The following is a 24726-nucleotide window of genomic DNA, read 5'->3' as shown; positions in this document are numbered from 1 at the left end:
AGAGGTAGGAATTATAATGTGTATAATTTAGGAACATTTGGCACTGAAGTGCAATTCTTTTCTGTCCATCTAATAGAATGTGACTTCTCTTAAAAATAAATAAAGAAACATCCTTCAAGTGTAAGGAAGTCTCTCCAATAGGAAGTTTTTCCAGACTGGGAAAAATGAAGGATTGAAATTATCCTTTAAACAGTTCTCAACTAAAAGACAAAATTCCCAATTATAGACATTAAACAAAGTTTTTGATGTGATAAACACACCATTCAGATAGCAATTCAGGATATTTAAAAGTGCATATATATTAAAACCTTGGAAGAAATAAAACATTGTATGTGAACATTTACATATTTTAATGTCTTAGGACTTGTGTATAGTAATATAAACTTTTAGTCACAATGTTTTATGGCTTCTGTTGAATAATACCATCAAACTACCAACCAATGATGCTACAAATTTTATTTGTTCTCGGTGCCCATAGTTAAACCTTTTTGTTTTCTGAGTTTCTTTCTGTTTTCACCTATGGATTATTATTATTTTTTTTTAATTAGTTAAATTGACTGCTAGTGGGGTAAAATAATACTGCAGCAACCTTTTGCTCCAGGAAGAGATATCCTGATTTTAAGCTCAAAAGAGGTGATATTGCAGGTGCTCTGAGACCTTCACTGAAGTCTCGTACTGAAACCAACATCCGGTAAGAATTAATGCTACAAATAGGAAAAAGAATTGCATGGATATGTCTTATTTTATGATAGAACATTTTATTTGTTACCTATTCTCTAGCTCATTGGATTCGTTTCTTGCCCTGTGTTTTTGGCTGCAGTCTCGAGGTGGGCATCCTTCAGGGAAGCATTGTTGATGCTGTACTTTGGCACAGCCTCTAATGTGTTGTTACTTCAACCCTTAGCCACTTTGGCTAGAAAATATGTTTTGACTGTCAATAAAGATAAAATCAAATAAAACAAAATGAAGTTTTCTCAAGATTACCATGAGAACCAGAGTACGCATTGAAAAAGAGGAGTCCCCCATGGAGCAGAAAATATTCAAGATATTTAACTGATGTACCAGAAAGCTAGATGAAGCAGCTGTATTGCCAGAATTGGAATATGGGTAGGAAAATCAGCATCTTGTCTCAAGCAAGAGTATCTTGTGTCTTCTTTAGATCAGCATGGCCTTTTTTATCTTGCATACAGATGTTCTACCAGAGATGAAAAATTTCACCTTTCAAAAATTTAACTTGAACTAGCACATCTCCTTTCCTCAACTTTTCATTGCTGTTGTGGTTTTGGTGAATTTTAACTTTGGTGAACTTCTAATACCCATCTGTCCTCTCCAGAGCTACCTCAAAAAGAAAAAAAGAAAAAAATATCACTTAAGATTAATTTTATGTGACAAGGAAAAGTTGTCATACATTGAGACAGGATGGCTCTGACAGTTCACTACAGTGCCATTAAAGCATTCCCCAAATCTCTGATATTGCCAAATTCTAACTTAGACAGTTTACAAAATGTCATGATGGGTTCCCAGCTTATCAAAAGATGAAACAAAAAATACAAAGTTTTGATTAGTTGTCTTACTGTTTCACACAAAGTCTGTAACTGAAATCTGTGTATGCAATGTTGATTTTAAATGCATCCCACCATGACAGATTAGGTGTCAAAAGTCTCCTGGTTCTAATAGTACTCTCCTATTTTGAAATCACGATATCTTTGGCTCAGTTTGCAGCTAAGTGTCGGAAATGCAGATGGCATAACTCTATTAAATACTTCATTGTGATTTAATGGTTCCTCCCCTGGGTTCTGAAATACAGTGTGAATGAACTGCTAAAACTCACTGTCCAATAAAAGTGCTGAAAGTAAGACAAAAGAATTTTTAAAGTTATGTCCCAAATCTCTCTTTCTTTCTCAGAATACTTTTTAAAAAGAGGAATAAACTCTTATTTGTTGGAAGGATCAAGAGAGCATTTAGGGAAAAGCAGTCTTACACACCCACAGTGATGTTTACCATTTAAATGGTTAAAGAATATTCTTGCTAGGTTAAAATATCATTCAGAGATATCTGAAACAAAACTTTTCAGCAAATCCATTGGTTGTGTTGACCTTGGCGTTCTAATATAAATAACAGGAAGATGTAGACCTTGATAAAACACATTTAACTTTGCAAAATTGCAAGTTCAGCATTTATGTAGCTCTGAAGCAAGAAATGACTTGGTTGTTAAGTACTTTAAGGTAGGAACTTTAGATTTGCCTCTACAAAGCTGCATTTGGACGCTATCAGATTCCTTCTACCACAGACATTTGGATATTTTGCAGAAATCCAGCTTCAGCCTCATTTGATCCAGTGGTAGCAACACCAGGGAACACAGATTTCAAAGACTGCAACATACATTGGATCAGAATGAATCCTTTCAGCTTGTACAAACCTATCTCACTGTGTTGTGTTTTACAGATGTTTTTGCAATGACCCAGGATGATGATGGGCTGTAACATTTGGGGGTAGGGCAAACTTGGGTAGAGATTTCAAATAACTGCCCCTTTTTTTTCTTAAACAGATGTTTAAAATGGTATATGCATTCAACACAACTTAATATTATCATTAAAGATGATGATTATAATTGCCATAACAGCAGGGCAGCACGATCTTCATGATCTTTCACAGTCTTTACAGTAGGATCTAAACCTACCATGGCAGCCAGTGTGTAAGTGGACAAGACAGGAATCATGCACCAGTGCAGGGAGAAAGACAAATACAAAAAGTTGGAAGTGTGTTAGCTTGGTTTCATAAGGGCTGAGGTCTATTCAATCAAATAGGTTTGTGTGTGTGTGTTTTCTGCTGACTGTTTTCCTCTAATTGCAGATGTCTGCAGCTGGAAGCAGGATGCATGCCATCGAAGGCACAGAATGCCAAGCCCTCCTCACCAATGAGTGCAGAAGCATTGCATCAAATGATAAATTGTTGTAGGTGACAAAGCATGGGGTTAAGCAGCGTCATGGCCACTCTGGGTGCTCCATGTCCCCTCAAGAGCTGTGGGTACCCCCAGTCTTTTGGGTGAAGGGGCCTCAGGCAGCATACCCATATGCTCCCACATCCAAACACCCACTGTGTGCCACTTGCTCCAGTGGCGTGTATCTTTGTCTTGTTATCCCTCTGCACTGCAGATGTTAAGTGACATTAACGTTAAATTCACACCTCCCCATGCAGAAAGCAGAGCCACCAGGTGCTTTTGGTAATGAGGCACCTGCAGGAGCAGTGAACAGACAGATACCCATCAGTGTTATGCCTCTACACTTGCCTCACTGCTGCTGGAAGAACCACTGCTCCCCATTCATGTAAATCTAAATTGCTATCTTTCATCCTTTCACAAGTGGGCAGGGAATAATTTCAGCTGAAATTAATTAGCATCAAGTTCCACAACTTCATTGGTGTGCAAAAGGGTATGTAGAACAAAATGTAGGAATACCTAATTTCAGGGGTTACTCTTGCACCTCAGCCAGCACACCCTTCTCCTCTCTTATGTTCTCATGCACATTACACATTCACATTATGGGTGGCAAAGGATTCATTTTAAAACATACTCCAACATTTAGTCACTCCATAAGATTCTTAAATATGTCATCTGTATTCACTGGAAGTTTATTTCCAAGACAAAAGAAAGGAAATCAAAACCAATTATGACACTGATTTTGTTTCATCCTTTCTAGAAATATTTAAAAAAAAAAAAAAGTTTTCTTATTTTTTTGCTTGTTTGACAACGAGTTTGAGGATCCCTGTGTCACACATCAGCGTCTCTCCCATTCCTGTGATGCAGCAGTACATGACACTTCTTTTGAACCAGAAAGGTTTGCAGGAAGAAGGCTCCTCCATGCTTTACACAACAAAAACTCTTGTTGGCTTAACTGGAAACCTTTCATGTTCAAGAAGTGGGGGCCCAATCTCTATTTGGGAAGAGATAAAAGAATGAACTATTTCCCTTTTTTTAGAGGCAGGATGATCCCGTCAGTGTTGCTGTGGTGGTGACAGACAGACGTAGTATTTGTTCTTGTCTCTGAGGCAAATATATGCCAATGACTTGCAGAATCAGAGTAGCCAGTTATGGTGAATGGTGCATGGCAAATCCCTGATGAACAAAGTATGTATTACTCAAAAACATTATGTAAAGATCTACTGCTTGTTTGCAGCAGTGGCTTTTAGTAGCCACTTAATTATAACGGAGGTGGCAATATAATCTGTGTCTGTACACCCAGGGCTCTGAGCTGGTCTGATCTCTTGCTTTAAGAAGGCTCAAATCTGGCCACTGCTTTGATGGGAGTCAGTGATAAAGCTAATCTCCTAAACAAAGCTGGTACCCAGGAAGCCCTGAAGGTGTCACAGAGTAATTCAGTGGTTACATTCATGTTTACTAGATGACTTCTAAAACTGACAAGGGGTTAGCAAATGATAGAAGTAAGCTTTTAGTCTCTTACCTCTTTATGACTGCAGCACAGACAGAAGTTACTTGCTTCATCTTCTGTGTAACAAGTATTAGACCTTACGTCACTGTTATTAAACCTTAAGCACTATCATGTACCTAGTGCTAAATATGTACTCCTCTTGTGCATTAAAATCTGTTGTTGCTGTTGCTTTATTGAAGGCTTTTTTATCCAAGGTCAGTGTGGCAAATGAAATGTCTGCATGCATTTCTAATGGCTATTTTTTTTTCCCCTACCTGATGTGCTTCATGAGTCCAAAGGGCTAATTTAAACATGTGAGATAGGACAGAAAATAATAGAGAAAAAAAAAAAAAGTAATAATGAAAAGAAGATGAACTAAGCAATGGGAAAGTTACTGGCTGTGGAATAGCTATTGCCAAGGGTCAAAGAAGCCTATGTTTTCCCTTTGTAAGGGAAATAGTTCATCTGTCTCTCTGCTAACCACTTAAAATCCCCCAGATAGCAGGAATCCTTAGCCCAAGGACGGGATGTCACAGATTTAGATAGCTCCTAAAGTTCCTATCTGCTAATCTTGTTAGGGACAAACTCCGTGTAAACAATGATAATCATTTAGATGGAAGAAGTTAAATGAATTGGATGTAAAAGATTTCTTGACCCTGAGTGATTAGTAAACACATTATCCTGAAGTGTGGAAACAATGTGGAAAATGAAAAGAGGCCTTTGTGTGTTGTGTTCATACACCGAGTGGCAGAAAAAGGAAGAAAGGATGAATAAGGATTAATACCTGGCAGCTTTTGAGCCCATTTTGATAGTAAATTCCAGAAAATTAAGAGCAACCATGACAGAAGGTGGAAATCTTGCATTATATAAAATATTGGAATACAAAATAAAAATTCAATATTTATATGCTGCATATATCATAGAATCATATGCATTAAAATGCATACCAAAGGTGAGAATGTCAGCTTGAACTGCAACAGCTGGTGCCATTCTAGTCCCATCTCGTCCATATTTCAGCCTAGTGGCTACATCCACTGGGAAGTCATTAAGGATTTGCAGATATGTAAACAAATGACGGAAAGATAGCCTTCAAGATGTCTCAGGTCCTGGGTTTTCCTGTATGAAAACTACATTTACATACCTACAGTGCTCATAAATGTTGGCAGAAGTCAGGTTTTCCCACTGACAGGTGGGACAGTTTCTTCAAGAAAGGTGCATACAACAAACACCACAAGTCCACCATTTCTGAACATTAGAGGACAAAGAAGGACACTGGGTCAACCTCTTCACTGAGAGGTCAGGTCAGGGGTGGTCAGGGATGAAGATGGTGGAGAGCACTGTGATGTGCTGCAACCTCAACAACCCCGAAGACAGCACTGGTGATGTAGCAGAAGCTTGGGACTGTAGCCTAATAGCACGGGGAGTCTCGAAGTAAAACTGTTGCTATCACAATAAGCAGGTTTGGCTTTTACACATCAGAAACCTTAATTAAGTAAATCTAGATGCAAATAACTACTACGCTTGAGCTGGGTGGAAGGAACAGACTGTACCTCCCAGCAGTGAGCTGGAGCACTGCATCACGCCATGCCAGGGAAAACAACTGCGCTGGAGTGAAGCATTGGGTGAAAGGGAGCTCCTGCAGCATCCCGGAGTCAGGGTCCTCCCTGAAACTTGGTGGAGCAAGTGGTGGGGAGCAGTGTTTGGAGGGGACCCCGGCTGAACGGGCAGCAAGAAGGATGCGGGAGCAGTCCGATAGTCTGAAGTGACTACTGGAGAGATAGAGAGGGAGACAGAGAGATTTTGTTGAATAAAACTTATTGAAAATCTGAAAACAAAAGGTCATTGCACTTTAGGTAAGAACCAAACATAAAAGCCTTTTGTTGTTTCATCGCTTTTGGCTGAATAAACAATGCCTTGCTTTGAAGAAGCTATTTCTGTGTCGTTTTAATCAGTGGCTAGTCACAGGCTCTCAGTGGAAAAAGGGCTTCCTGGTACCAAATGTAGTTAGGCCCTTTAGACTTACCTAATTGGTGAAATAAAGGGGCTGCATTACGGGATTATTCCCTCAAGAAAAATAAATAAATTTTAAAAAAAGGCAAGCCAGCCACTTGGGGGTGCAGGCATGCTGGGCTGCCACAGCAGCTAAAGTGCAGCTTGCCTTGTAATTATGACAGCTGGATTCTTGGTTGTAAAACAGAGATAAGCCACAAAATTAGCACCGTCGCGGAGATATGATGCATTAATATCAGAAGCTTTGTAAAGGCTTCCTAAATTTCTGCTATCTCTGTACTGATAGAAAGGCAACCCTCCAGGAGAAAAAAAAAAAAAAAAAAAAAAAGTGTTTCTTCCCAGACAGTAGTTCTTCATGGAGATCTCCGGCATGGAGACTGATGAGTGAAATCCAAGTCGCTGTGAGGTAGTGATGTAATCGCGAAGTCTGTCTGTGCAGCAGAAGGAAGGCGTGGGCTGCTGCCAGGTGAAGAGCAGCGAAGACACAGCAAAAGTTTGGGTGAATGCTACCACCAGCTACTGCATGTCCAGAGAGATGCGCTGGACTAAAGCCCGTGCTAACATATCCCCTTTGCTACTGTGGGCTTAATTAGTGTAGGCGAGATTTGTTTTTTTTTTTCGGTTTATATCTGTGCTAAGCTGCTGGATAATTTTGCGGCGCACCACGAAGCAGCGGCTTACGTTTGGGTGCGGGGTGAGGTGCACAAAATGAACTGGGGGCCTGCGTGTCGGAACCGAAATACCCCCAATGTCAGAGAAAAAACGCATGTATTTGCAAGCTCGGAGGTAAAACCGGAGCTTTAGGGAAGGGCTGTCACCCTGCCACTTACTGGCACTTAGTGGCAGACAAAGGGCTTGTAAAAGGAAAAGTTGGAAGCTATTGTGAGATGGGAGCCAATGGACTGGGTGACTTAACAGGTCGTTCTCACTCATGGCTTCGCGATGTTTCTCCCCCTGGTCATGCAACAGCCCGGCCATGGACCGGGGCTGTGCCCGCAGAAGGGCTCCTCCGCGGGCTGATGCTGTTGAGTGCATTACTCTTGCTCAGCATTTCTATTAACTTTTAATGCAGTATTAATACGGGCTCTTTTACTCTAAGGGCAGGTAGAGGGGATGCAAATCACGGACAGAAAAGATCTGAAGAGCCTTTTGTCTCCCGCTGGACAATTAGTACTTATTTCACTCTTCTAGATGCATACAGCAGGCCGGAAAAAAAAAAAAAAAATCATCCATCAGCACCAATTTTGCCAGCCCAGCTCTGACAGGCGACCTCGGTGCCCCCCACCCCGTGCCGTTTCCATAATTTCACCCTTGTCCCGATTCCCGGGACAGAGATTTCCAGGGTAAGGGTCAGGCACCCCACCTCGTGGAGCGGCTGGGAGGAAGGGCGCACCCGAATTTCACCAAGCGGGATGACGAGAAGGGGAGAGGGGGCGAGGGGGGACCTCCAGGCCCTCCAGCCAAAACTTCCCGAGACAAGGGGGTTGGAGCGGGTGCGGGGGGCTATGCGGGAGGGGGTCGGGGGGAGGACACCCTCTCCCCTTTATCTTGCTCTCCACGCTTTCCCTTCCCACACCCCCGCCTGTCTCCCCTCCGGAGCCGCTCGGGGGGCCGTGCGGGCGGCAGGCAGGGAGGGAGGGAAGGAGGGAGGCAGGCTGCGGAGGCGGAGGCAGCGGCGGGACGGAGGCCGGCGGCCGGTCGGTGCAGGAGGAGCGGCGGCGGCACCTGGCGGGCGCGGCGGGGCATCCTCCTCGCCGCGGGTAGGGCGGCGGCAGCGGCATCGGGAGCTGCGCTCGGCCCCGGGGCCGAGCCAGGAGGGACCAGCCCAACCTCACGCCTCGCCTCGAGGAGGAGGAGGGGGAGGAGGAGGAGGGAGGAGGAGGAAGAAGAGGAGGTGGAGGCTCCGCCGGCTGCTCGCTCCGGCAGAGGCTGCGCGGCCGCAGGAGGAGAGGGGACCATGAGCCGCGCCGTGCTGGCCTGGCTGGCGCTCTGCGGGAGCCTGGCGCTCGCCCGAGGTGAGCCGTCGGGGGCCGGGGGTCGGGGTCGGGGGTCCCAAAAGTCTCAGCCCAAGTGCGCGGGGACCGGGCGGGCGCGGCCGGCGGTGGGTGCCTCCGGCCGGGCTGCCTTTTTGTTCGCGGCTGGGCATTGCACGGACTTAGCTCCGCAACCCAGGCAGAAACCGGCCAGCCTGCCCTCCCCGGGCACGTTTTGTTTCGCAACTACGCTTAATGAGCGGGGGGAAGACGTGCCGGGAGGGCTGAGATGTAACCCAGACGAGTGGTTGGGAAGATTTAACAATACCCGCAGAGCTGTCCACACCTTTTATATATATATATATATTATTTTTTTTTTCTTCCTTTCCCCCCCGCCACACCGCCCCAATCAGCCGTCTTCATTTTAATTTGAAGGCTCGGGGAGCCGGAGGTCCAGCAATCCGCGGAGCAGTTTGCAAACACGTTCGGGGGGCTTCAGCATCGCGGCAGCATTGGACAGCTCTCCTCAGGCTCCCCTTTTCCTGCTGCTCTTTAACTAGGGCACCTCCGTCTAAAACATCAGCGGCGCCTTCTCCATCTCTCACCCACCCCCCCCAACGCGCTCGGAAAAAAAATCCCCAACTCCCGAAAAATAACTTTACGAGTTCTCTTCATCATTGTTTGAAATAAGCCTTCACTGTAAGCAGAGTGGGGTTTCCGACTCCGCATTTAAAAGAAAAAGAAAAAAAAAAAGTTGTCGGGGCTCACCCGGCGGCGGTGCGGGCGGGAGGACGGGGACCGGCGGAGGGGGAAGGAAGGCTCCGGGGGTGGCCGGAGCTCACCTGCCCGGTCCTGGCCACCACATCCTCCGGGGACGACCCCCAGCAGCTCCCCGCAGCCCCTGGAGGCTCCCCCGAGCCCCGGCTGCAGGGCACGGGTGAGGATTTTCGGCCGCCGGGAACCGCGGCCTCGTCCTCCGGGTGGGGGCTGCTGCGGTCCCTCCATGGGCAAGGCACGTCTCGGGGGGGGGGGTTTGAGGAAGACCTTGTTGTCGTCTTGGTTGTACCTCCCCGAAACTGAGTAGAACAAGTGTTATCCTGAGGACTCACAAGAGTATTTTCATTGACTGCGACCTGCTCTCGTCACTGTTCACTTTTTTTTTCCATTTTAAAATGAAACCGATGTATCAGTAAAATTGAATATTTTATCAGATCTTAAATTATTCAGCACGGTGGCTCCTCAAAATCCAATAACGTTAACACAGTTGCAGCGAGCATGTGATAGCTTATGCAAGATGTCATTGTACCTACAGTTTATGCCTAAAGTCTTTTAAGCAAAAGACACTGCAACTGACACAAAGTCTACACATGCCATTTGGCTTTGCCTTGGGCTTCTGTAGGACTGTGCGGGGTTTACACCTGAGATGTTTTTTCATTTAAGTCTACGATTTTGCAATGTTTTTAGTTGACTTCAGAGCACAGAAAACTTCACAGATTTTCTAGAGCTGAGAAATAGGAAGAAAGAGTCCATTTGTTCTGTTCCTGCTTGGGCTGTGATTGTTCAGTTAAGGGTTTGTCCTTGGGTTTCAAAATGGAACAGAAGAAAATTATACAGTCTTTTTTTTTTTTTTTTTAATGCTGAAGCAGAATAAAATGCTGCTTGGCAAGTGTGATATAGTGGGTTAATTTTGCTCGCTGTCATAATGTTTACTTTTAATAGGTCTTCTCAATTTATGTAGACTCTAAGCACTGTAACTAACAAACTCTTTATAGAGCAGTTTTTGAACGGTGCAAAACTTTTTGTGCATTGTTTGAATATTACTTGCTGATGAGTCCGTTCACATAATGGAGTATAATGAATGTATAACGAAAACCTATGGTAATGTCATCTGTGCAGTGGTCAGTTCTTCCTTGCTTTCTTCAGGGGTAAATTCCAACTGCAGATCAAAGTTAAATTATACGGTTCATTACAGACCTATGTTTCAAATCTGCCCTCAAATAGAAAATACCAATTGTTTGTTGGAGCACTGAAGGGTAATGATGGAGATCAAATTCCAGTCGATTTATCACATCTTAAAAACCTTTTTTGCTTTTTGCATTTGGAACACATACATAGTATATCAGCAAATCATTTTTTTTTCTTTAAAAAAGGGGAGAGAGGGATGGGGAAGGGGGTTGCAAGAGAGGGCTAAAGTCATCCCAGTAACATGAAAGTCATCCCAGTGGAAGACTGGAATTATCTTCTCTGTGGCTGGTCTGACAAATTTGCAATCTCATGCACTGTAACAGGAGTCTGATCTTCAGAGATGTGTTTGTATGCATGTATATGATGAAGCTAGGCTTCAAGGGTGCAGTGACTTCTACTTCTTAGCTTGCAAGAAAGATGCAGTTGCATTTTTAATGAGGGATATGCTTTTATATTTATTTCTAAACAGCCGTAAAGGTTCACATTTACTTTTTTTTCTGTTCCTTCTTCAAATCAGAACAAGAGCAAATCTGACGTTCCACCGTGCAGCAGACAGACAGTAACTAACTACTAGAGTGACTACAGAGACTACAGGAGATTATTTCAGGTGGAACAGATACAGAGCATCTCATCTGCAGAAGTAGTGCAGGTTCTTTAGTTCCACTGTGCATTTTGTAGGAATAAATAAGCACATCATTGCCAACAGATTTTTGGAACAGTGAGTGAAGATTGGGATCAAATGAGGGGAAAACATTATTGAAAACTGGTGGCTATCTTAGTCCCCAGATTTACTTCATGGAGCAGGGCAAACTGATCAGCTGTGGTAATGGTACCGTGTATTCCATGTCTATGTATTGAATGGTTTTGCAATAGGATCTTCTGAAGGTTTACCATCTGAGCTGTCTTTGTCATGGAGCTGATCCTTAAATTGTATTGTACATTTTCATTTTCCTTGTTGCTGAGTTTTTAGGTTTCATTTGCCTAAAAGTGATAGTGACATTGCTGAAACCAAGCAAATCTCATTCTTCTTTAATTTGTGACTGTGAGCCTGAGACATAATATTTTGGAACTTTCAAGGAACCATTTCATAGATGTTGCTTTTTCTCCATTACAGTGGGAACCTCCACTCTCTCTGAGGCTTAGAAGTGTCTGTAAACTCTCTTTCTGCAGCTGGAATGAGCTGCAACGAGTAAAAGTCCTGAGAAACAACAGAGGTAAACTGTATGTTTGTTCACATGCAACTGTGCCAAAAGACTGAAAAGATCACAGACACTTTTAAAGACCAAGATTCCTCTGAACACACCTTTGTCTTTTTGGACGGCATCTGCTTCTGTACAAACTGCTGACAGTGTGACCCTGCATAATGATTTCCACTGTTCTTTTAACAAATTACATTTGTATACAAATTGATTTTCCATGACTGCTCATACAGCCTCCAGAAAGCATATAGCAGATACACTCTTGCATCCAGTCCGTGTCTGGTCAGTCTAGGACAGAATTTGATGTCAAGCCGTGTGTTCTTATAACTGGATTTAATAGTGTTGGTTGTGTTGTTTTCTTTTATTTTCTTTTATTTTTCTTTTCAAGTATCCAACTTTGTTTTTCTCTGCCCTACGTACTTAAATCCTGTATGTCTTCTTTCAAAGGATATATTTCATATAAAGCTGTGTTTCAATGATAGCGTAGTGAAAAGGGGCACTGTATTATCTTTCATCCCTCTCCCATTTTTCCAGTTGACATCCAACTGAAAATCAAGGAAATGATCCACATTGGAAGTTATTTCAAAAGACAAATGCTTTGCATTAGGATGTTGATTTTTATGCCTTGAACTAGCTATTTATACAGCACTTATCAACACAGCAGCCGTGGCATACTCGCAGCCAGATATCCCATCAATGTAAGTAAAGATACCAGAACCTGGCCCTGGAAAAGCAGTGCTTAAAGAGACTGCAAGAGTCAGAGCAAATATATGTTATTCTCAAATTTATTGTGAATCTCATAGCAGTCAGCATGTTATTGTTTTCTCTTTTTTTTTTCTTTTAATGTATTTACACATTTCAAACTTACGTAAGCCCCAGAGCCAACAGCATATCTGAAGTCTTAGAGGACTGTCTGCATTGTATTACAAATTATGTTGGGCTTCTTTGAAGCATATCTGAGGCCTAGCTGCCTCAATTTTGAAAGAATATGTGTTGAGGATCAAAACACTGTTAATTTCTTTTGACTTTAAAAGCATTTTCACGGTGAGAACGTGAGTTTCATTTTTATTAGTCAAATAGCACACTAGAAAATGAAAGATGAGTTATGAGATTTAAACCCAAATAAGGGTTGTAAGTACCTTAACATTTACAAACTTAAAAACCTTGGAAAATGCTGGAATATAACTAATGGAGGACCTACACACATATTTTATTCAAAGGGTGCGAAGTGAGGAAATAAGGGGAAAACCAACATGAGCCTAAGTTCAGTGCATTATATCGCTGATAATGGGTCTAGGTTTCCTCTGTAGGGAACTTAGGTTGTGCAAGACCTTATCTTAGAGGGAGAGCTACTCACTGTGTGTACTGACAGTAGGATAAGCCTAATTTCCTAGTGGTATATATAGAGCACTAAAGCAAAGGAGCTTTTGTGCCCTTCTTACTGCACAACCAATCCATGGGCCCACCTGAAAACAAAAACTGCAAGCACAAGCCTGGGCACTGGATATTACTGAAGGATCCCAGAAATTTGGAGGTGCAGAATTTGTGCATGTTTGTCACGTGCAGGTGGTTTGGGATCTTGTAAAATCTCAGTTTAAGTATCATGGGAATATACTTAACACTTTTGTTGTTGTTGGTTGGTTGGCTTTTGATCAGCAAGCTGTGTTACTTTCAGTCACAGCTATTTTAAGTTTAAAAAGTTGAGAAATTAAATAGACCATGGTCCACTAATAAAAAGTCAAGCTAATCTAGCTAATAATTGCAGCATGTGGTGTGTGAGTGAATACACTATCCTATGAAACACACGTGAAAAGTTAATTTTCCATGCTGTATAGTAGCCATGTACATATATAGTGGGCATATCCATTCTCTTCAGCAGTGGAATTATGTTCACTTATGTGCCACACATCTAGTCTGGTACTTCATAAACCATTTTCAAATTGTTTGGGTAATGTTAAATAAGACTTAATTGTTCTATGAACTCTAGATGCAGAGCTCCATAGTTCAAGGCAAAATCTGTTGCATTTGGCAAAAGCAGCAAACATTTAAAACTATTTTTGAGACTCATGGTTGTTTTCTTCACTTCACCTCCCAAAACTTTAGTTTTGGCCATCTGTAGGCAAAGTCTCAAAGTCACGGGACTTTTGTGGAAGTTGTTTGAAAATACAGAGGAAAGTATTCATCTGCATGGTTCACATGGAGAACCCAGCATATCTTAACAATACCACTCGTGCCTGCAGAAGGCCAGTTTCAGGAGTCAGGACTTGAGACACAGTATTTTAAGCAATAAACCTGAGCATGAAGATGACAGCAGGGAGGAGCAGGAGATGGAGGATGGTCAGCAGGCACAGGGAGATCTGCTCCTTGCTTGGAGCCTGGGCAGGCTCATCTGAGTGGGAAACTGAAGGTGCGAGCAAAGATGTGGACAGCATGGGTTTGTGTCAGCTCTGAAGTGTTTCAGGCCAAGGTTTTAAATTGAGAGTCTCCAATTTTGTTCTCATACAGAGCAAGACTTTTTCAGTGTTTTGCAAACAGCCTTCTTTTCCTTCTTCCTGTCCCGCTCCCTTGCAACTCATTGTTTTTCTCAGTTGTTTTCAGTTTTAAACAGCGCAAGGCACTGGTGCAGAGCCAGAGTGTTCTCCCAACAGCAACTTTTTGACATAGATGAAAAAAATTGAAAGAGATGATTGCTTTGCCAATTTTTAGCTGAAGTAATTTTATTTGCCATGCTTCTATGTAGGGAGCTGACAAAATTTTTATAAAAACTGCTTTTTTCCTATCATTGTCAAGATGCTGTGTCAACCTGTATAATTATGGAGAGCTGTGACAGCAGTGGGTAAATAACAGTAATTTCTGCCCTGTGATTACTCATGTCCGTAGGTTTCTACAATAGCAACGCTACGACAGACAATTTAGAAAATACTTTTGGATAAGACTTAGATACGCTGTGTGTGTGAAAAATAGAAAATAAAAGAGCATTGATTTATTTTAGTTTTAACATTTACATCTTTCTGTCCATCTCCCCCTCATGTACGACAGCCTCTGTCCCTGCTGGATATCATTGCACACAAGCATTGCCTTTAATCCAGGCTTGCTCTCTGATTATTCTCTATTACAGTCCCATAGGCTGTACCACTTTAATCTGTTTGCCAGTTTTCATTTTTCCAGCTAAGTATTATGTTTAGAGACAGTGGCATGGGCTTTGAGACTGTTTTTTTCTTATTCATACCCTTTGCAGTTTGGGCTTTCAAAACAGAGATGGAGAAAACATCATTTGCTGCATAACTTGTCAGGTTTCTTACTTGTGTGAGGAATTGCACAGGATTGTCTTACAAGGACTTTTGTAGGTTAAAAAAAAAAAAAAAGAAAGATCTAGTAGCTGATTGCTCTCAGATGCTATTCCATAACTATTTAAAAAACACTGAACATCCATTGACTTGAACAATTCCAAGGAAAAATTAGATCAATACAGTGAATGGCATACAGTATGTATGGGGAAATTATATGCTGTTGTCATGAGAAGTAGCTAAAATGATCTAGTAGTTCTCTTCTATTGTGCATTCTATAGATATTTCTTTAATGATGCTTTTGTCTAATTTCTTAGATGTCTCTTTTATGGCTTACCTCCTGACCTCATATAAAATGATGGGTCAGTTATAAGCACTCCTTCAGGATAAAGACCAACCTCTTTAATAATGACTTTTATTTCCCTAGGTGTGATCAATCCCATCGTGTTCTAACCTCTTGACTTCCTTCATCTGGCTTCTGTTTAATCTGGTGTACTTGTTCAGGTGCATGTTGTCTTTTAGAAATGCTGCATTGTCATACCCTGCATCCTTATGCATATGCTTACGCTCTGTGGTTCCTGTGGGTGACAGCTATCGTTTTTCATTGTAATTAACCGAACTCCTCCGGAAAGGTAGGTCTTTGATTCAGCCTGCTGCTGAAGTCACAGTGGACAGACAGAGATCAGGAAAGAAAAAAAAATAATTCAAGCGATGTCAGACATACTCAGAAGTGTAGTCTCAAAAAAGGTAGTCAAAAATCAAAGCAACATTCCGAGTCAGAGCCCTGAATTCTGCTGAGTAAAGCATGGTTGGCAATATGTAGTGGCTGCACATTAAGGCTACATCTATATTACTTCACACATCAAGAGCAATTATTACCCTAAGGTGCCTCAGTATCCTTCAGTATGGTTGGGTAATTATGTGCTAATATACAGCTATAGTGCTGAGTGTAAGTAAAAGTAGGGTAGTAAAATTGCGGCTCTGACCTGTGGGTAGAGATGCTGCTGCTTGGCCTCTGGAGGGGTGAGGGGCAAGGTCTAGTCTGTAGGGACTTCTCAGTCCATGCAGTTTGTTACCGCTAAGCATCAGCTGAGATGAGCGACTTTGTTGGGTGTTTGGTGTCCAAGCCCCTCTAGTTGCTGTTTGCCACTAATTTCCGTAATTTCAGCACTGGTGATGGTGTCATGCAGAGCAAAAGAAAACTGCATTTCTCTGCAATGCTGGTTTTCTGATAGTTCAGCTTCTTAGGTGACTTAGTGGCAGGACCAGCCAAGGCCCAGTACGGGTGCAAGGAAAGGTGATGGGAAGTGGGAGGGAGCAGTGAGCGTCATGGTGTTGTTGGACACTATATGTATCCTCACATTCTTTCTGCAAGGGAAATTACAGATGCTTTTCTCAGCAACAAATCTGGTGTTTTTTCCTGAGAAATAGATTTCTGGACCTACCCCTATGAGTGCTTGCTGGCTATCAGTGTTTGTGTGAATGTCCCAAGTCCATTTTTCAGTACCAAACAGGTGAACTTAAGCCATATTGAGCACTAACACAAGCTTGCTTGTTCCTCCACCCTAGGCAGAAAATGCCAAGCTCCTCCCTGTCCCATGTGTGTAGTTATATATCACCTACTGTAGAGACCAGGTACAAAAACCATACTTCTGAGTATGTGTTGAGTTCCTGTCTGTGTGCACTTGCAGTACCTTCCTGCAGGCGGAGGAGCAAGCTCTGCATTTCTCCTGCCACCTCCCAGCCCAGAGGCACACTGCCTTACTGTCCTGGGGCCAATCAAGTGCTGATTAACAAAAATGTTCCTGGTAGACTATTTTGATGAGGGTAGATAACAGTGTTTTTCTTCCCTAATTACTATGCACAAACTATTTAGCTTGTGGATAAAGATCACTCCCTGGCCACAGAGAGCAGTCAGGAGGAGCTGCCTCCCTGAAAGTCTCTCCCCTTGCTTGTTCATGGGCAAGCAAACTGCTTTAGAGCTGCGGGTGAGGAGACGTGGCTCTGGCTCCTCCATTCGGGCTAACTGAAGGCTGAGCAGGAAGAGAGAAGCAGCCAAAATGAATGAGTAAAACCATGACATGCTTCAGTTACTCCATGGGGAAACTCTTCAAAATGTAGATCTAAAATATTTCAGTTATTTGTTCTGGTAGCAGTTCATGTGAATGTACACCTGTTGAGTCTGGTGACTGGGTTGCGTTGGACCAAGGAGCATCCTTCAGCGAGTACGTGACTTGATGAAGTGCTGTGCCATTCCCAGTGGCAGCGTTCCTTTACCCCAACCTCACACACTAGCTCTGTGTCTCTTCCTGGGGTCTGAAACCAGTTGGTGATTAATTTTGACCAATTTGGTCTGCTGGCAATTTTTTTTAGTAGACAAGTTTTGAAAGTTTTTGTATGTTTCCTGTAGAAAGCAATAAATAATTAAGTATAGGTAAATTACTTTCTTTTCCAGTAGGAGATTTAAATCTCAACTAAACATTTACTTTTAAGGCAGGGGAGAGAAGGAGGAATAACCCAAAACTGTGACCCAAGTTAACTGAGATAAAGATTAATCAGATTACATATAGTCAGTTTTCTGAACTGGGTAGCACCATTTTCCAAGCTGAAGAACTGTAGCAAGAAATACAGGAAATTTTTTTCTTGCATGTTTTTGTAGATTCAGGAAGGTATTCTTTCACCCTGTAGATGTTCTAATCTGGCAGATATTCCTAATGTTTTATGCCAGCATCTTCCATAGTAATCTTTTTTTTTGTATCTTGTGTCACATCAAGCTTTTTTTTTTTTCTTCCTCCTTCTCTTTTCTTGAAGTGTGTGCACCTGTGCACCTTCCAGATGCTACAAAAAGCATCCCTGAAGTCTGAAGACAAAGGTCAATACATCACATGGAAAGGCATCTACTTTTAAGAAAAATAATGAAATTTGATGACTTACATCTGCTTACCTAGAGCCTGGATGTTAGGTCTCCTGTAGTGTAAGTCTCTGCACTGCAAATATTGCAGCTGGTTGCACATGGATTTTACAGTGTGTGTGTGGTGTTAGCACGCTAGTGATATTTACCCAAAGACTTGCATGGATCTCACAAACAGGTAATCTTCTAGAATTGCTGTTTCAGGAAAACTCTCAGTTGGAGTTATTTTGGTGTTCCTGCTTTATTACTGTATATGCAAGAGATTCTAATTTCTTTTCCAGTTTCAAAATGAGGTGTTAGAAGCTTTTAACATTCAAATTGCAAATGCCCAGTCTGTTTACAGCATGGTATATGTATTTTGTAACAGTTGGAATAATTTTTAAAAGCCTTTAATATAGGATCTCAGAACACATTTTCTGTAGAAAAAGCAGCTTCAGAATGGGTATAGTTTTGTTCTGCCCATTTTCCTGTTAAGATATAGCAGTAAAATTACCGAAGATTTTAGACATATTACATCTGTTCTTTGAAAGAGAACAGCATAAAAGACATAAAATTACTGTACTAGTAGATTACAATCTGTAGTGTATATCTGCTGAAACTGACTTTATAGGCGGTGCTTCTTCTAAATCGATGCAGTTTAAAAATAAAATACTAACTTCTTTCGGCTCATACCTTCCCTGAGCAGTGCAAAAATGCTGCATCATATCTCTGCTCTTCAGCCACGTAGGCTGTGCCTGGAGGCTGGACTCTCGGGAGCAGCCTGAAGGCCACAATGTAGGGACAGAGATACTCTACCAGGGAAGGATGATCCTGTGCAAGATGCTTGCTGTTGCTGTCCAGGTGGAAAGGGAGCGTACTTAGTCTTTACCCTCTTTAGGGCAGAGTACAGACCTTATTTTCCTGATGGAAATGAGCACTCGAAAGAAATCATGTCTGTGTGGTATGTTGCCAGTGTGCAGATGTCGCTATATGATCCTGTATATACAGGACCACTCATAGGTGGTCAGTCTGTGAATAAGCTGCAGTGGTGTAAATTGTAAAAGAAATGTATTGGCAGGAGAGGATGGGGAATTACTGTATGGCCCTGCAGTGTTTGTGGTGGCTTTTGGCTTGTTCTAGCAGATCTGTATGTACTGACACAAGGCAGATCTTTATGTAGTATTTATGTTCCGCAATGTTCACCAAAAAGTGAATAATGGTAATGGCATTTGTAAAGAAAAAAAGGCTTCTGCATTCAGTACAGCCATCTTAGGCTTTCCAAATTTTTTTTCTGGGAGCATTTCCCTGCATTGGAAATTACTATATTTATCCATGGTATCTATGTAGTGACCTAGTTTGTTTATCACTAACTACTCAGAATTTTTACTGTTGCCTGGAAGAGTAAAGAGGTGTGTATTTATGTTTGTGGAACAGAGAGGTGCAGGTCTCTCTTGTTTGCCTGGGCTTTTTGTTTCTTCAAGCCCCTGGCTTTTATGAGGTCCTACTTTCTTCCTCTGCACAAAGGGTTTCCGTGCTTTTTTTTCCTTCCGTTTTCCTGGAACTGTTGTGACAAATTGAAAGCTTTCTAATAGATCTAAAAATTATCAGTGTTACATGCGATAATGGCCAAGGTCTAGAGTCAGCCACAATTGCAGTACAGTTAGGGCAGAAAATGCAGACAAAAGGCTTCACTTTGTCAAACACAGTGTTATTTCAAAGTTTTTCACATTTAGGGTTTATATTGTACCTTAAACCACTTCTCTTCTCTGGACTATTATTTTATCCTTTTTTTTATATATATTTTTTTCTTTTTTCCTATCATTGAATGGACTTGAGCTTATGGATTTCTGGTTTTTCAGTTGATGCTTCAAAGACCGAGGACTGTGGTAGATATTAATCCAAGTTTGATGTTGAAAGTAGGTTGCTCTTCACATTTAACTCTTTCAGGAATCTGGATTTTCGTGGCTTCTCTCAGCTTTAGTAACCCTGGGACAGCTCCTGTGAATACAGCGGAATAACTTTACACCAAAGCTTCACCTAAATTAATGTCGGTGTTTGACAAAACCTTTATTTGTATTGCAAGCTGTGTCTTCATGTTCAAATCAGGTAATTAAATCTTCAAATCATACATGTAGGTTTGTTATTAGTAAATTTATTATTAGTAAATTATTAGTAAATTTGAGGTTTATATGGTGTCACAGAACCTTCAAGAAAGAGCTGCAGTAGAGCTCATTACAGAATGAGCTAAAACCTCTCTGAAATTTTTTGTTTTATTGCATTTTCTGGTTTGGACTCCTTTCTCTCTCAGGCAAAAACAGAGAGGAAAAACTGCCAGCACTGCACTAGGTGTGTTTGTGCCCTAATTGCTGCAGGTCTCTTTATGGTATGATACGGGGCCCTTGATTTGGGTTGCTTGCCAGCATTGTATGAATCATCTGTCAACTTTTTGTGATACTAAATGGTCATCCCTTTGCAGTAAACTAGTTGAGGAACAGTGTGTGCACCTGAAATGAAAACCTCTGTCTGTCAAATATAGGTGTTATAAGTGGTCATTTACTCTTGGGGAAACATGGTTCATTTATGATTATATGCCAGACAAGACTGCCCCTGGCGTGAGCTGGACCAACCACCGTGGTACATCTCAGTGACCTTGGCCCAGAAGAAGAGTACTGAGAAATGATGCTGCTTCCCCAGTCTCAGGCTGCAGGAATGAGTACGGGGGAGAACAAACACAATTTTGGCAGTGTCTTTTAAAGACTCCAAGAAGCCAACAACTCAAGTCCTTCACTGCAAGGAAGGAGGGAAATATAGAAGACCACTTTCAAATGATCTGTGGAAAACAGAGATACTAAACTCTGCCTTTGCCTCAGTCCTCCACAGCCAGGTCTGCCAGACCTCTGTGGGAGATGGGTAAGGGACAGAAATGACCAGCAGCAAGTGAGCAAGAAGTCAGGGAGAGGGTAGACAACTCGATCCATGGGCCAAGAGGACAAGATGGGCTGCACCTGAGGTTGGTGACAGCTGGCTGATGTCCATGCAGCGTGATGCTCCTATAAAGTCTGGGAGGTCGTGGAGATCCAGGGAGGTCCCCAGAGACCAAAGAAATGAAAGTGTTGCACACATTTTTCAAAAAGATGATTTGGGAAACTCCAGGCTGGTCAGCCTGGCTTCGGTCCCTGGGAAGATCATGGAGCACCTGGAGGAGAAGGTGACTGGGTGCTGTCAGCATGGGGATAAATCACACCTGGCCCACCTTTTGGCCTCCTGGGAAGAAATGACTGTTTTGCGGATGGTGGGAGACAAGTGGGCATCATGTACATGGTTTGTAGCAAGGCTTTTGGCACTGTTGCTGTTCTCACATCCATCCAAGCCATGATGGTTTGGATGGACAGACAACAGGATGGGTAAAAACTGGTTGGATGATGGCACTTAGAGGGCAGCGGTCGATGGAGCACTGAGGGGGCCTATCTGGGACCTCTACCATTTTAGATCTATATCAGTGACCTGAAGGAGGTGATGGAATGAGTGCTTTCCACCTAAGAGTGCAGGTAATACCAAACTGGGGCAGCCAGTGTATGCACTCGAGGGCAGGGCTGCCACTCAAAGAAGCCAGACTGGGTGAATGGGATATCAGGAGCCATAAAAAAGGACAAGTGCAAAGTCCTGCTATGAGGAGGGAGAGCTGATCCCCAGTTCAGTTCTGGATAAACCAGGGTGAGGTCAGGGGACACCACCACACTGGTCAGGCTGGAGACCCTGGCCTGCAAGGGGATGTTTTGGAGGTCCAGTGGCAGCCCCAGTGCTTGCAGCAAGAGGGTCAAGGAGTATGAAGATGGACTCTTCACAGTACTGCATGGCAGGAGAATGAAAGTTATCTTCTCTGAAGATATGACCCTTCCTGGGTGGTGAGCATGAAGACTTACGCCCCTTCTAAGCCCCATGCTGACTTGCTGTGTGAGATTCAGACACTTTTGTTCAGTTATCCTTTTTTTTTTTTTTTTTTTTTCCTTTATGTAAAGATTGGGATTGTATTTTATGGGAATGCTAGCAAATATAAAATCTTAAGATCATCTACAGAGTACATCTTTTTTGTTGTTGTTGTTGTTTTTATTGTTTGTTTTTGTTTGCTTATTTACTTTGTAATTGTTGCTTATAATTAATAAACAAGTCTAAACTGTGTTAAACAAGCTGTAATTTCCAGTGCTAATGTTTTTCCTTTTTTTTTTTTTCTTTTGTTTTGCAGTTTTCACTTTATAGTTTTGTGTCTGTGTGGGCTGGCAGTAAGAATCCAAAAAGAAAAATTTACTTCCATTACTAACTTCCTTTTATGTTTGTTTATGAAACAGATGAAAAAAATGGTTGACAGTACATAGAGATTCTCCTTGAACATTTTCTTCCTTGAGATAGTAGTAATGGAAATGTCCAATTTCCAGATTGTGACAGGAAAACATCTATTTCAAGTATATTGGAATGAAGTTATGAGTCTGCATTTTAAAATGCAATCTGGATTTGGCACAAGAGATCTCAGATAGAAAACTCCAGCTAAGATGATGAGATTTATAGATTTAAGATTCAGTGTTCATGCAAAGAGTTTAACAATTCTGCTGATATGTGTGTTAAGGGAAGAAATTAAAATGAACTGAATTGGTGATTCATTTTGGTCACACTCTGGGTGTAGACCAGACATTTTCTAATAATTAATTATCTAATTTAAAACTTCCCTGTTTCCTGGCTGAAGTAAGAAATTAAATATTTTGTATAATAAAGCAGCTGATCTTTAAAACTAATGGGAAGGGCTGTTATATTTTTCTTAAAAACTATAGGCTCTTCAGTTCACTGGGCTCTGCTTCAAGGAATTAGTTCTGAGCAAATTAGCCAGTAAAATGAATGTACCCTGCACTGATTTATTAACAAAAGCTATGTATAAACAGAGCTGATCAGTATACGGAAATTGCATAAGAAAAATAAAAATATGCATACATTAAACAGTCTTGATCGTTGACCATTGATCGTGTGTTATATTTCTCTTAGTTCCATATGAAATGTTTCTTTTACTTGAAAAACGAATAAATGTAGGTTGAATAAGCTGAGCAGTTCTGGGAAGTTTTCACTGCCTTTGATTGCCTTCATTATAAATTGAGAGTGCTCAGTAGAATTTAGAATAAAAAAAGGCACAATCTTGCAATGCCGTGGATTCTAGAAAATGTATTCTGAGATTAAGTATTTCACTCTTTATCACACAAGTCATCAACCTAGAATTATGTTCAGTGTCAATGCTCATATTCCTCTATTTTCCTCTAATGCTACAACAAAGACTCTACCAGCCAAATGTACCTCTGTGAAAATCCCAAATTAAGGGTGTCCTTTTCTCTGTTAACTTTTTCATTACAGTTCTGAAATGGTAACAATACTGCTGATACGGCACTAGTGGCATAATGTGTGGAGGATGCTAAGCATATTTGACAGAACAGTTGCTGATTCCTTTTACTCCCATTTAATGCATTTGCCTGCAGTAATAAGGTGACTGTGGTTTATTTTCAAGCCACTGGCTTGATTTCCAGTTATGCATCTATCCTACTACTGTTCCTATAATTTCAAATCTAGTGCATGAAATTGCTTTGCAAATATTACTGTTGATAATCGGGGTAGGTAGTACTGTCTATTTGTAAGAAGGTGTATTGAATTGCAGCAGAACCAGTGCCATAGTACAAGGTTTTGTGACCAGTCTTTGAAGACCATGGTTGGGTAAAAGTCTCATTGGTTTTAAATACTTCTTCTCTCACAGTCAGTAGGGATGCCTCAGTTGGCACCTCTGCATTGTAGCATTGTATGTAGATAACTACACAAAAAACAAAACAAAACAAAACAAAAAAACACTGCAGCCTAAGAATAGGAGAAAATGCTGGCTGAACACAGGAGGAGCCTAATCATGGTCAAAATGGCTATTCTGCTAGTCTGGTATGACTAAAGGTCTGGTGTGACAAGGAGAGCTTTACAATAGGTTTAGAGAAGATAAAAGGCAGCTTTGCTGAACTTCTCAGAAATACCTTTGCAAGGGTAAAGGGCAGTGTGGGAGAGAATGAAACACAAGCTGATTTGGAAATGAATTTTCAAATACATGGAAGGTTCAGCTAGACTTCTTGTTACTGGGTAAGAGATGATACATTACAAGAGATCCTTTCCAAGAGCTTTGAAAGTACAAAATGACACAGGTTGGGTGTGATAGGAAAGGGCGAGAGAAGTGATCTTAGTTAAAGCAAAGTGCTCGTGTAATGCTTCACAGCAGTATTCAGAAAGTCACCGTCTATTCCATTTCTGAAAGCACGAGTGAAAGATGACAAATTAATACAAATTCAAGAATATTGAGACCTTGCGATGATTAGCTCTGCCAGTGGATACGAAAGGCAATGTCTTAGAGATGCCGTTAATGAAAAAAATTGGCAGAACATCAGCCAGTGATGGTTCTCACTTTCACGCTTTTTAGAATCAAGTGGCAAGCAAAGTAATAGTGGTTTGTATTGCAGTATTACTTGTTGCACTGTGTAAGCTTTTGTAACTGAGGATCCTTCATGTACTGGGAGGAAATGAAGACTTTAAGGGAGTGCATTAACACACTTAGCATGCTTCTAGAGGTTGAAGATTAGGGCTCAAATCTTCATTCTCCTTTATTCAGACCTCTCCTTCTGTCCAGAAATTCTGGCATGCATCAGGAAGAGTTCTTCTGTCTGTCCATGGGGGGTGCAAATACATGAAGGAAGTAGTGAAAAGGGGCAACTTTTCCCTAAAAAGTGTTTAAATCAACTAACTGAAAGTTTCCGCTCTGCTCTGCACTGGTGTGGCCTCACCTCGAGCACTGTGTGCAGTTCTGGCCACCACAGTACAAAAAGGACATTAAACTGTTGGAGAATGTCCAGAGAAGGGCGACGAAGATGGTGAAGGGCCTAGAGGGGAAGACGTATGAGGAGCGGCTGAGGT

General features: G+C 41.8%; 1 protein-coding gene across 4 annotated transcripts in view; it reads left to right on the top strand.

The window, feature by feature from the left end:
• The first annotated feature begins 7744 nt into the window (after window positions 1–7744).
• The window catches only part of EDIL3 (EGF like repeats and discoidin domains 3), a 270263-nt gene continuing 253281 nt past the window's right edge, over window positions 7745–24726 (top strand). The window contains exon 1 of one of the 4 annotated variants that reach the window (XM_080573947.1): window positions 7745–8452. In XM_080573947.1, coding sequence (XP_080430073.1) covers window positions 8395–8452 — 58 coding nt within the window. In that variant the 5' untranslated portion in view covers window positions 7745–8394. The remainder of the gene's footprint in view (window positions 8453–24726) is intronic. The other 3 variants (XM_080573946.1, XM_080573949.1, XM_080573950.1) reach the window with 3 other exon arrangements.

The sequence above is a fragment of the Anser brachyrhynchus genome, assembly GCF_964034855.1.
Source record: "Anser brachyrhynchus genome assembly, chromosome: Z".
In the NCBI taxonomy this organism is placed as follows: domain Eukaryota; kingdom Metazoa; phylum Chordata; class Aves; order Anseriformes; family Anatidae; genus Anser; species Anser brachyrhynchus.
The sequence above is the reverse complement of the archived record's forward strand: the minus strand, read 5'-3'. Positions and strand labels throughout refer to the sequence as shown.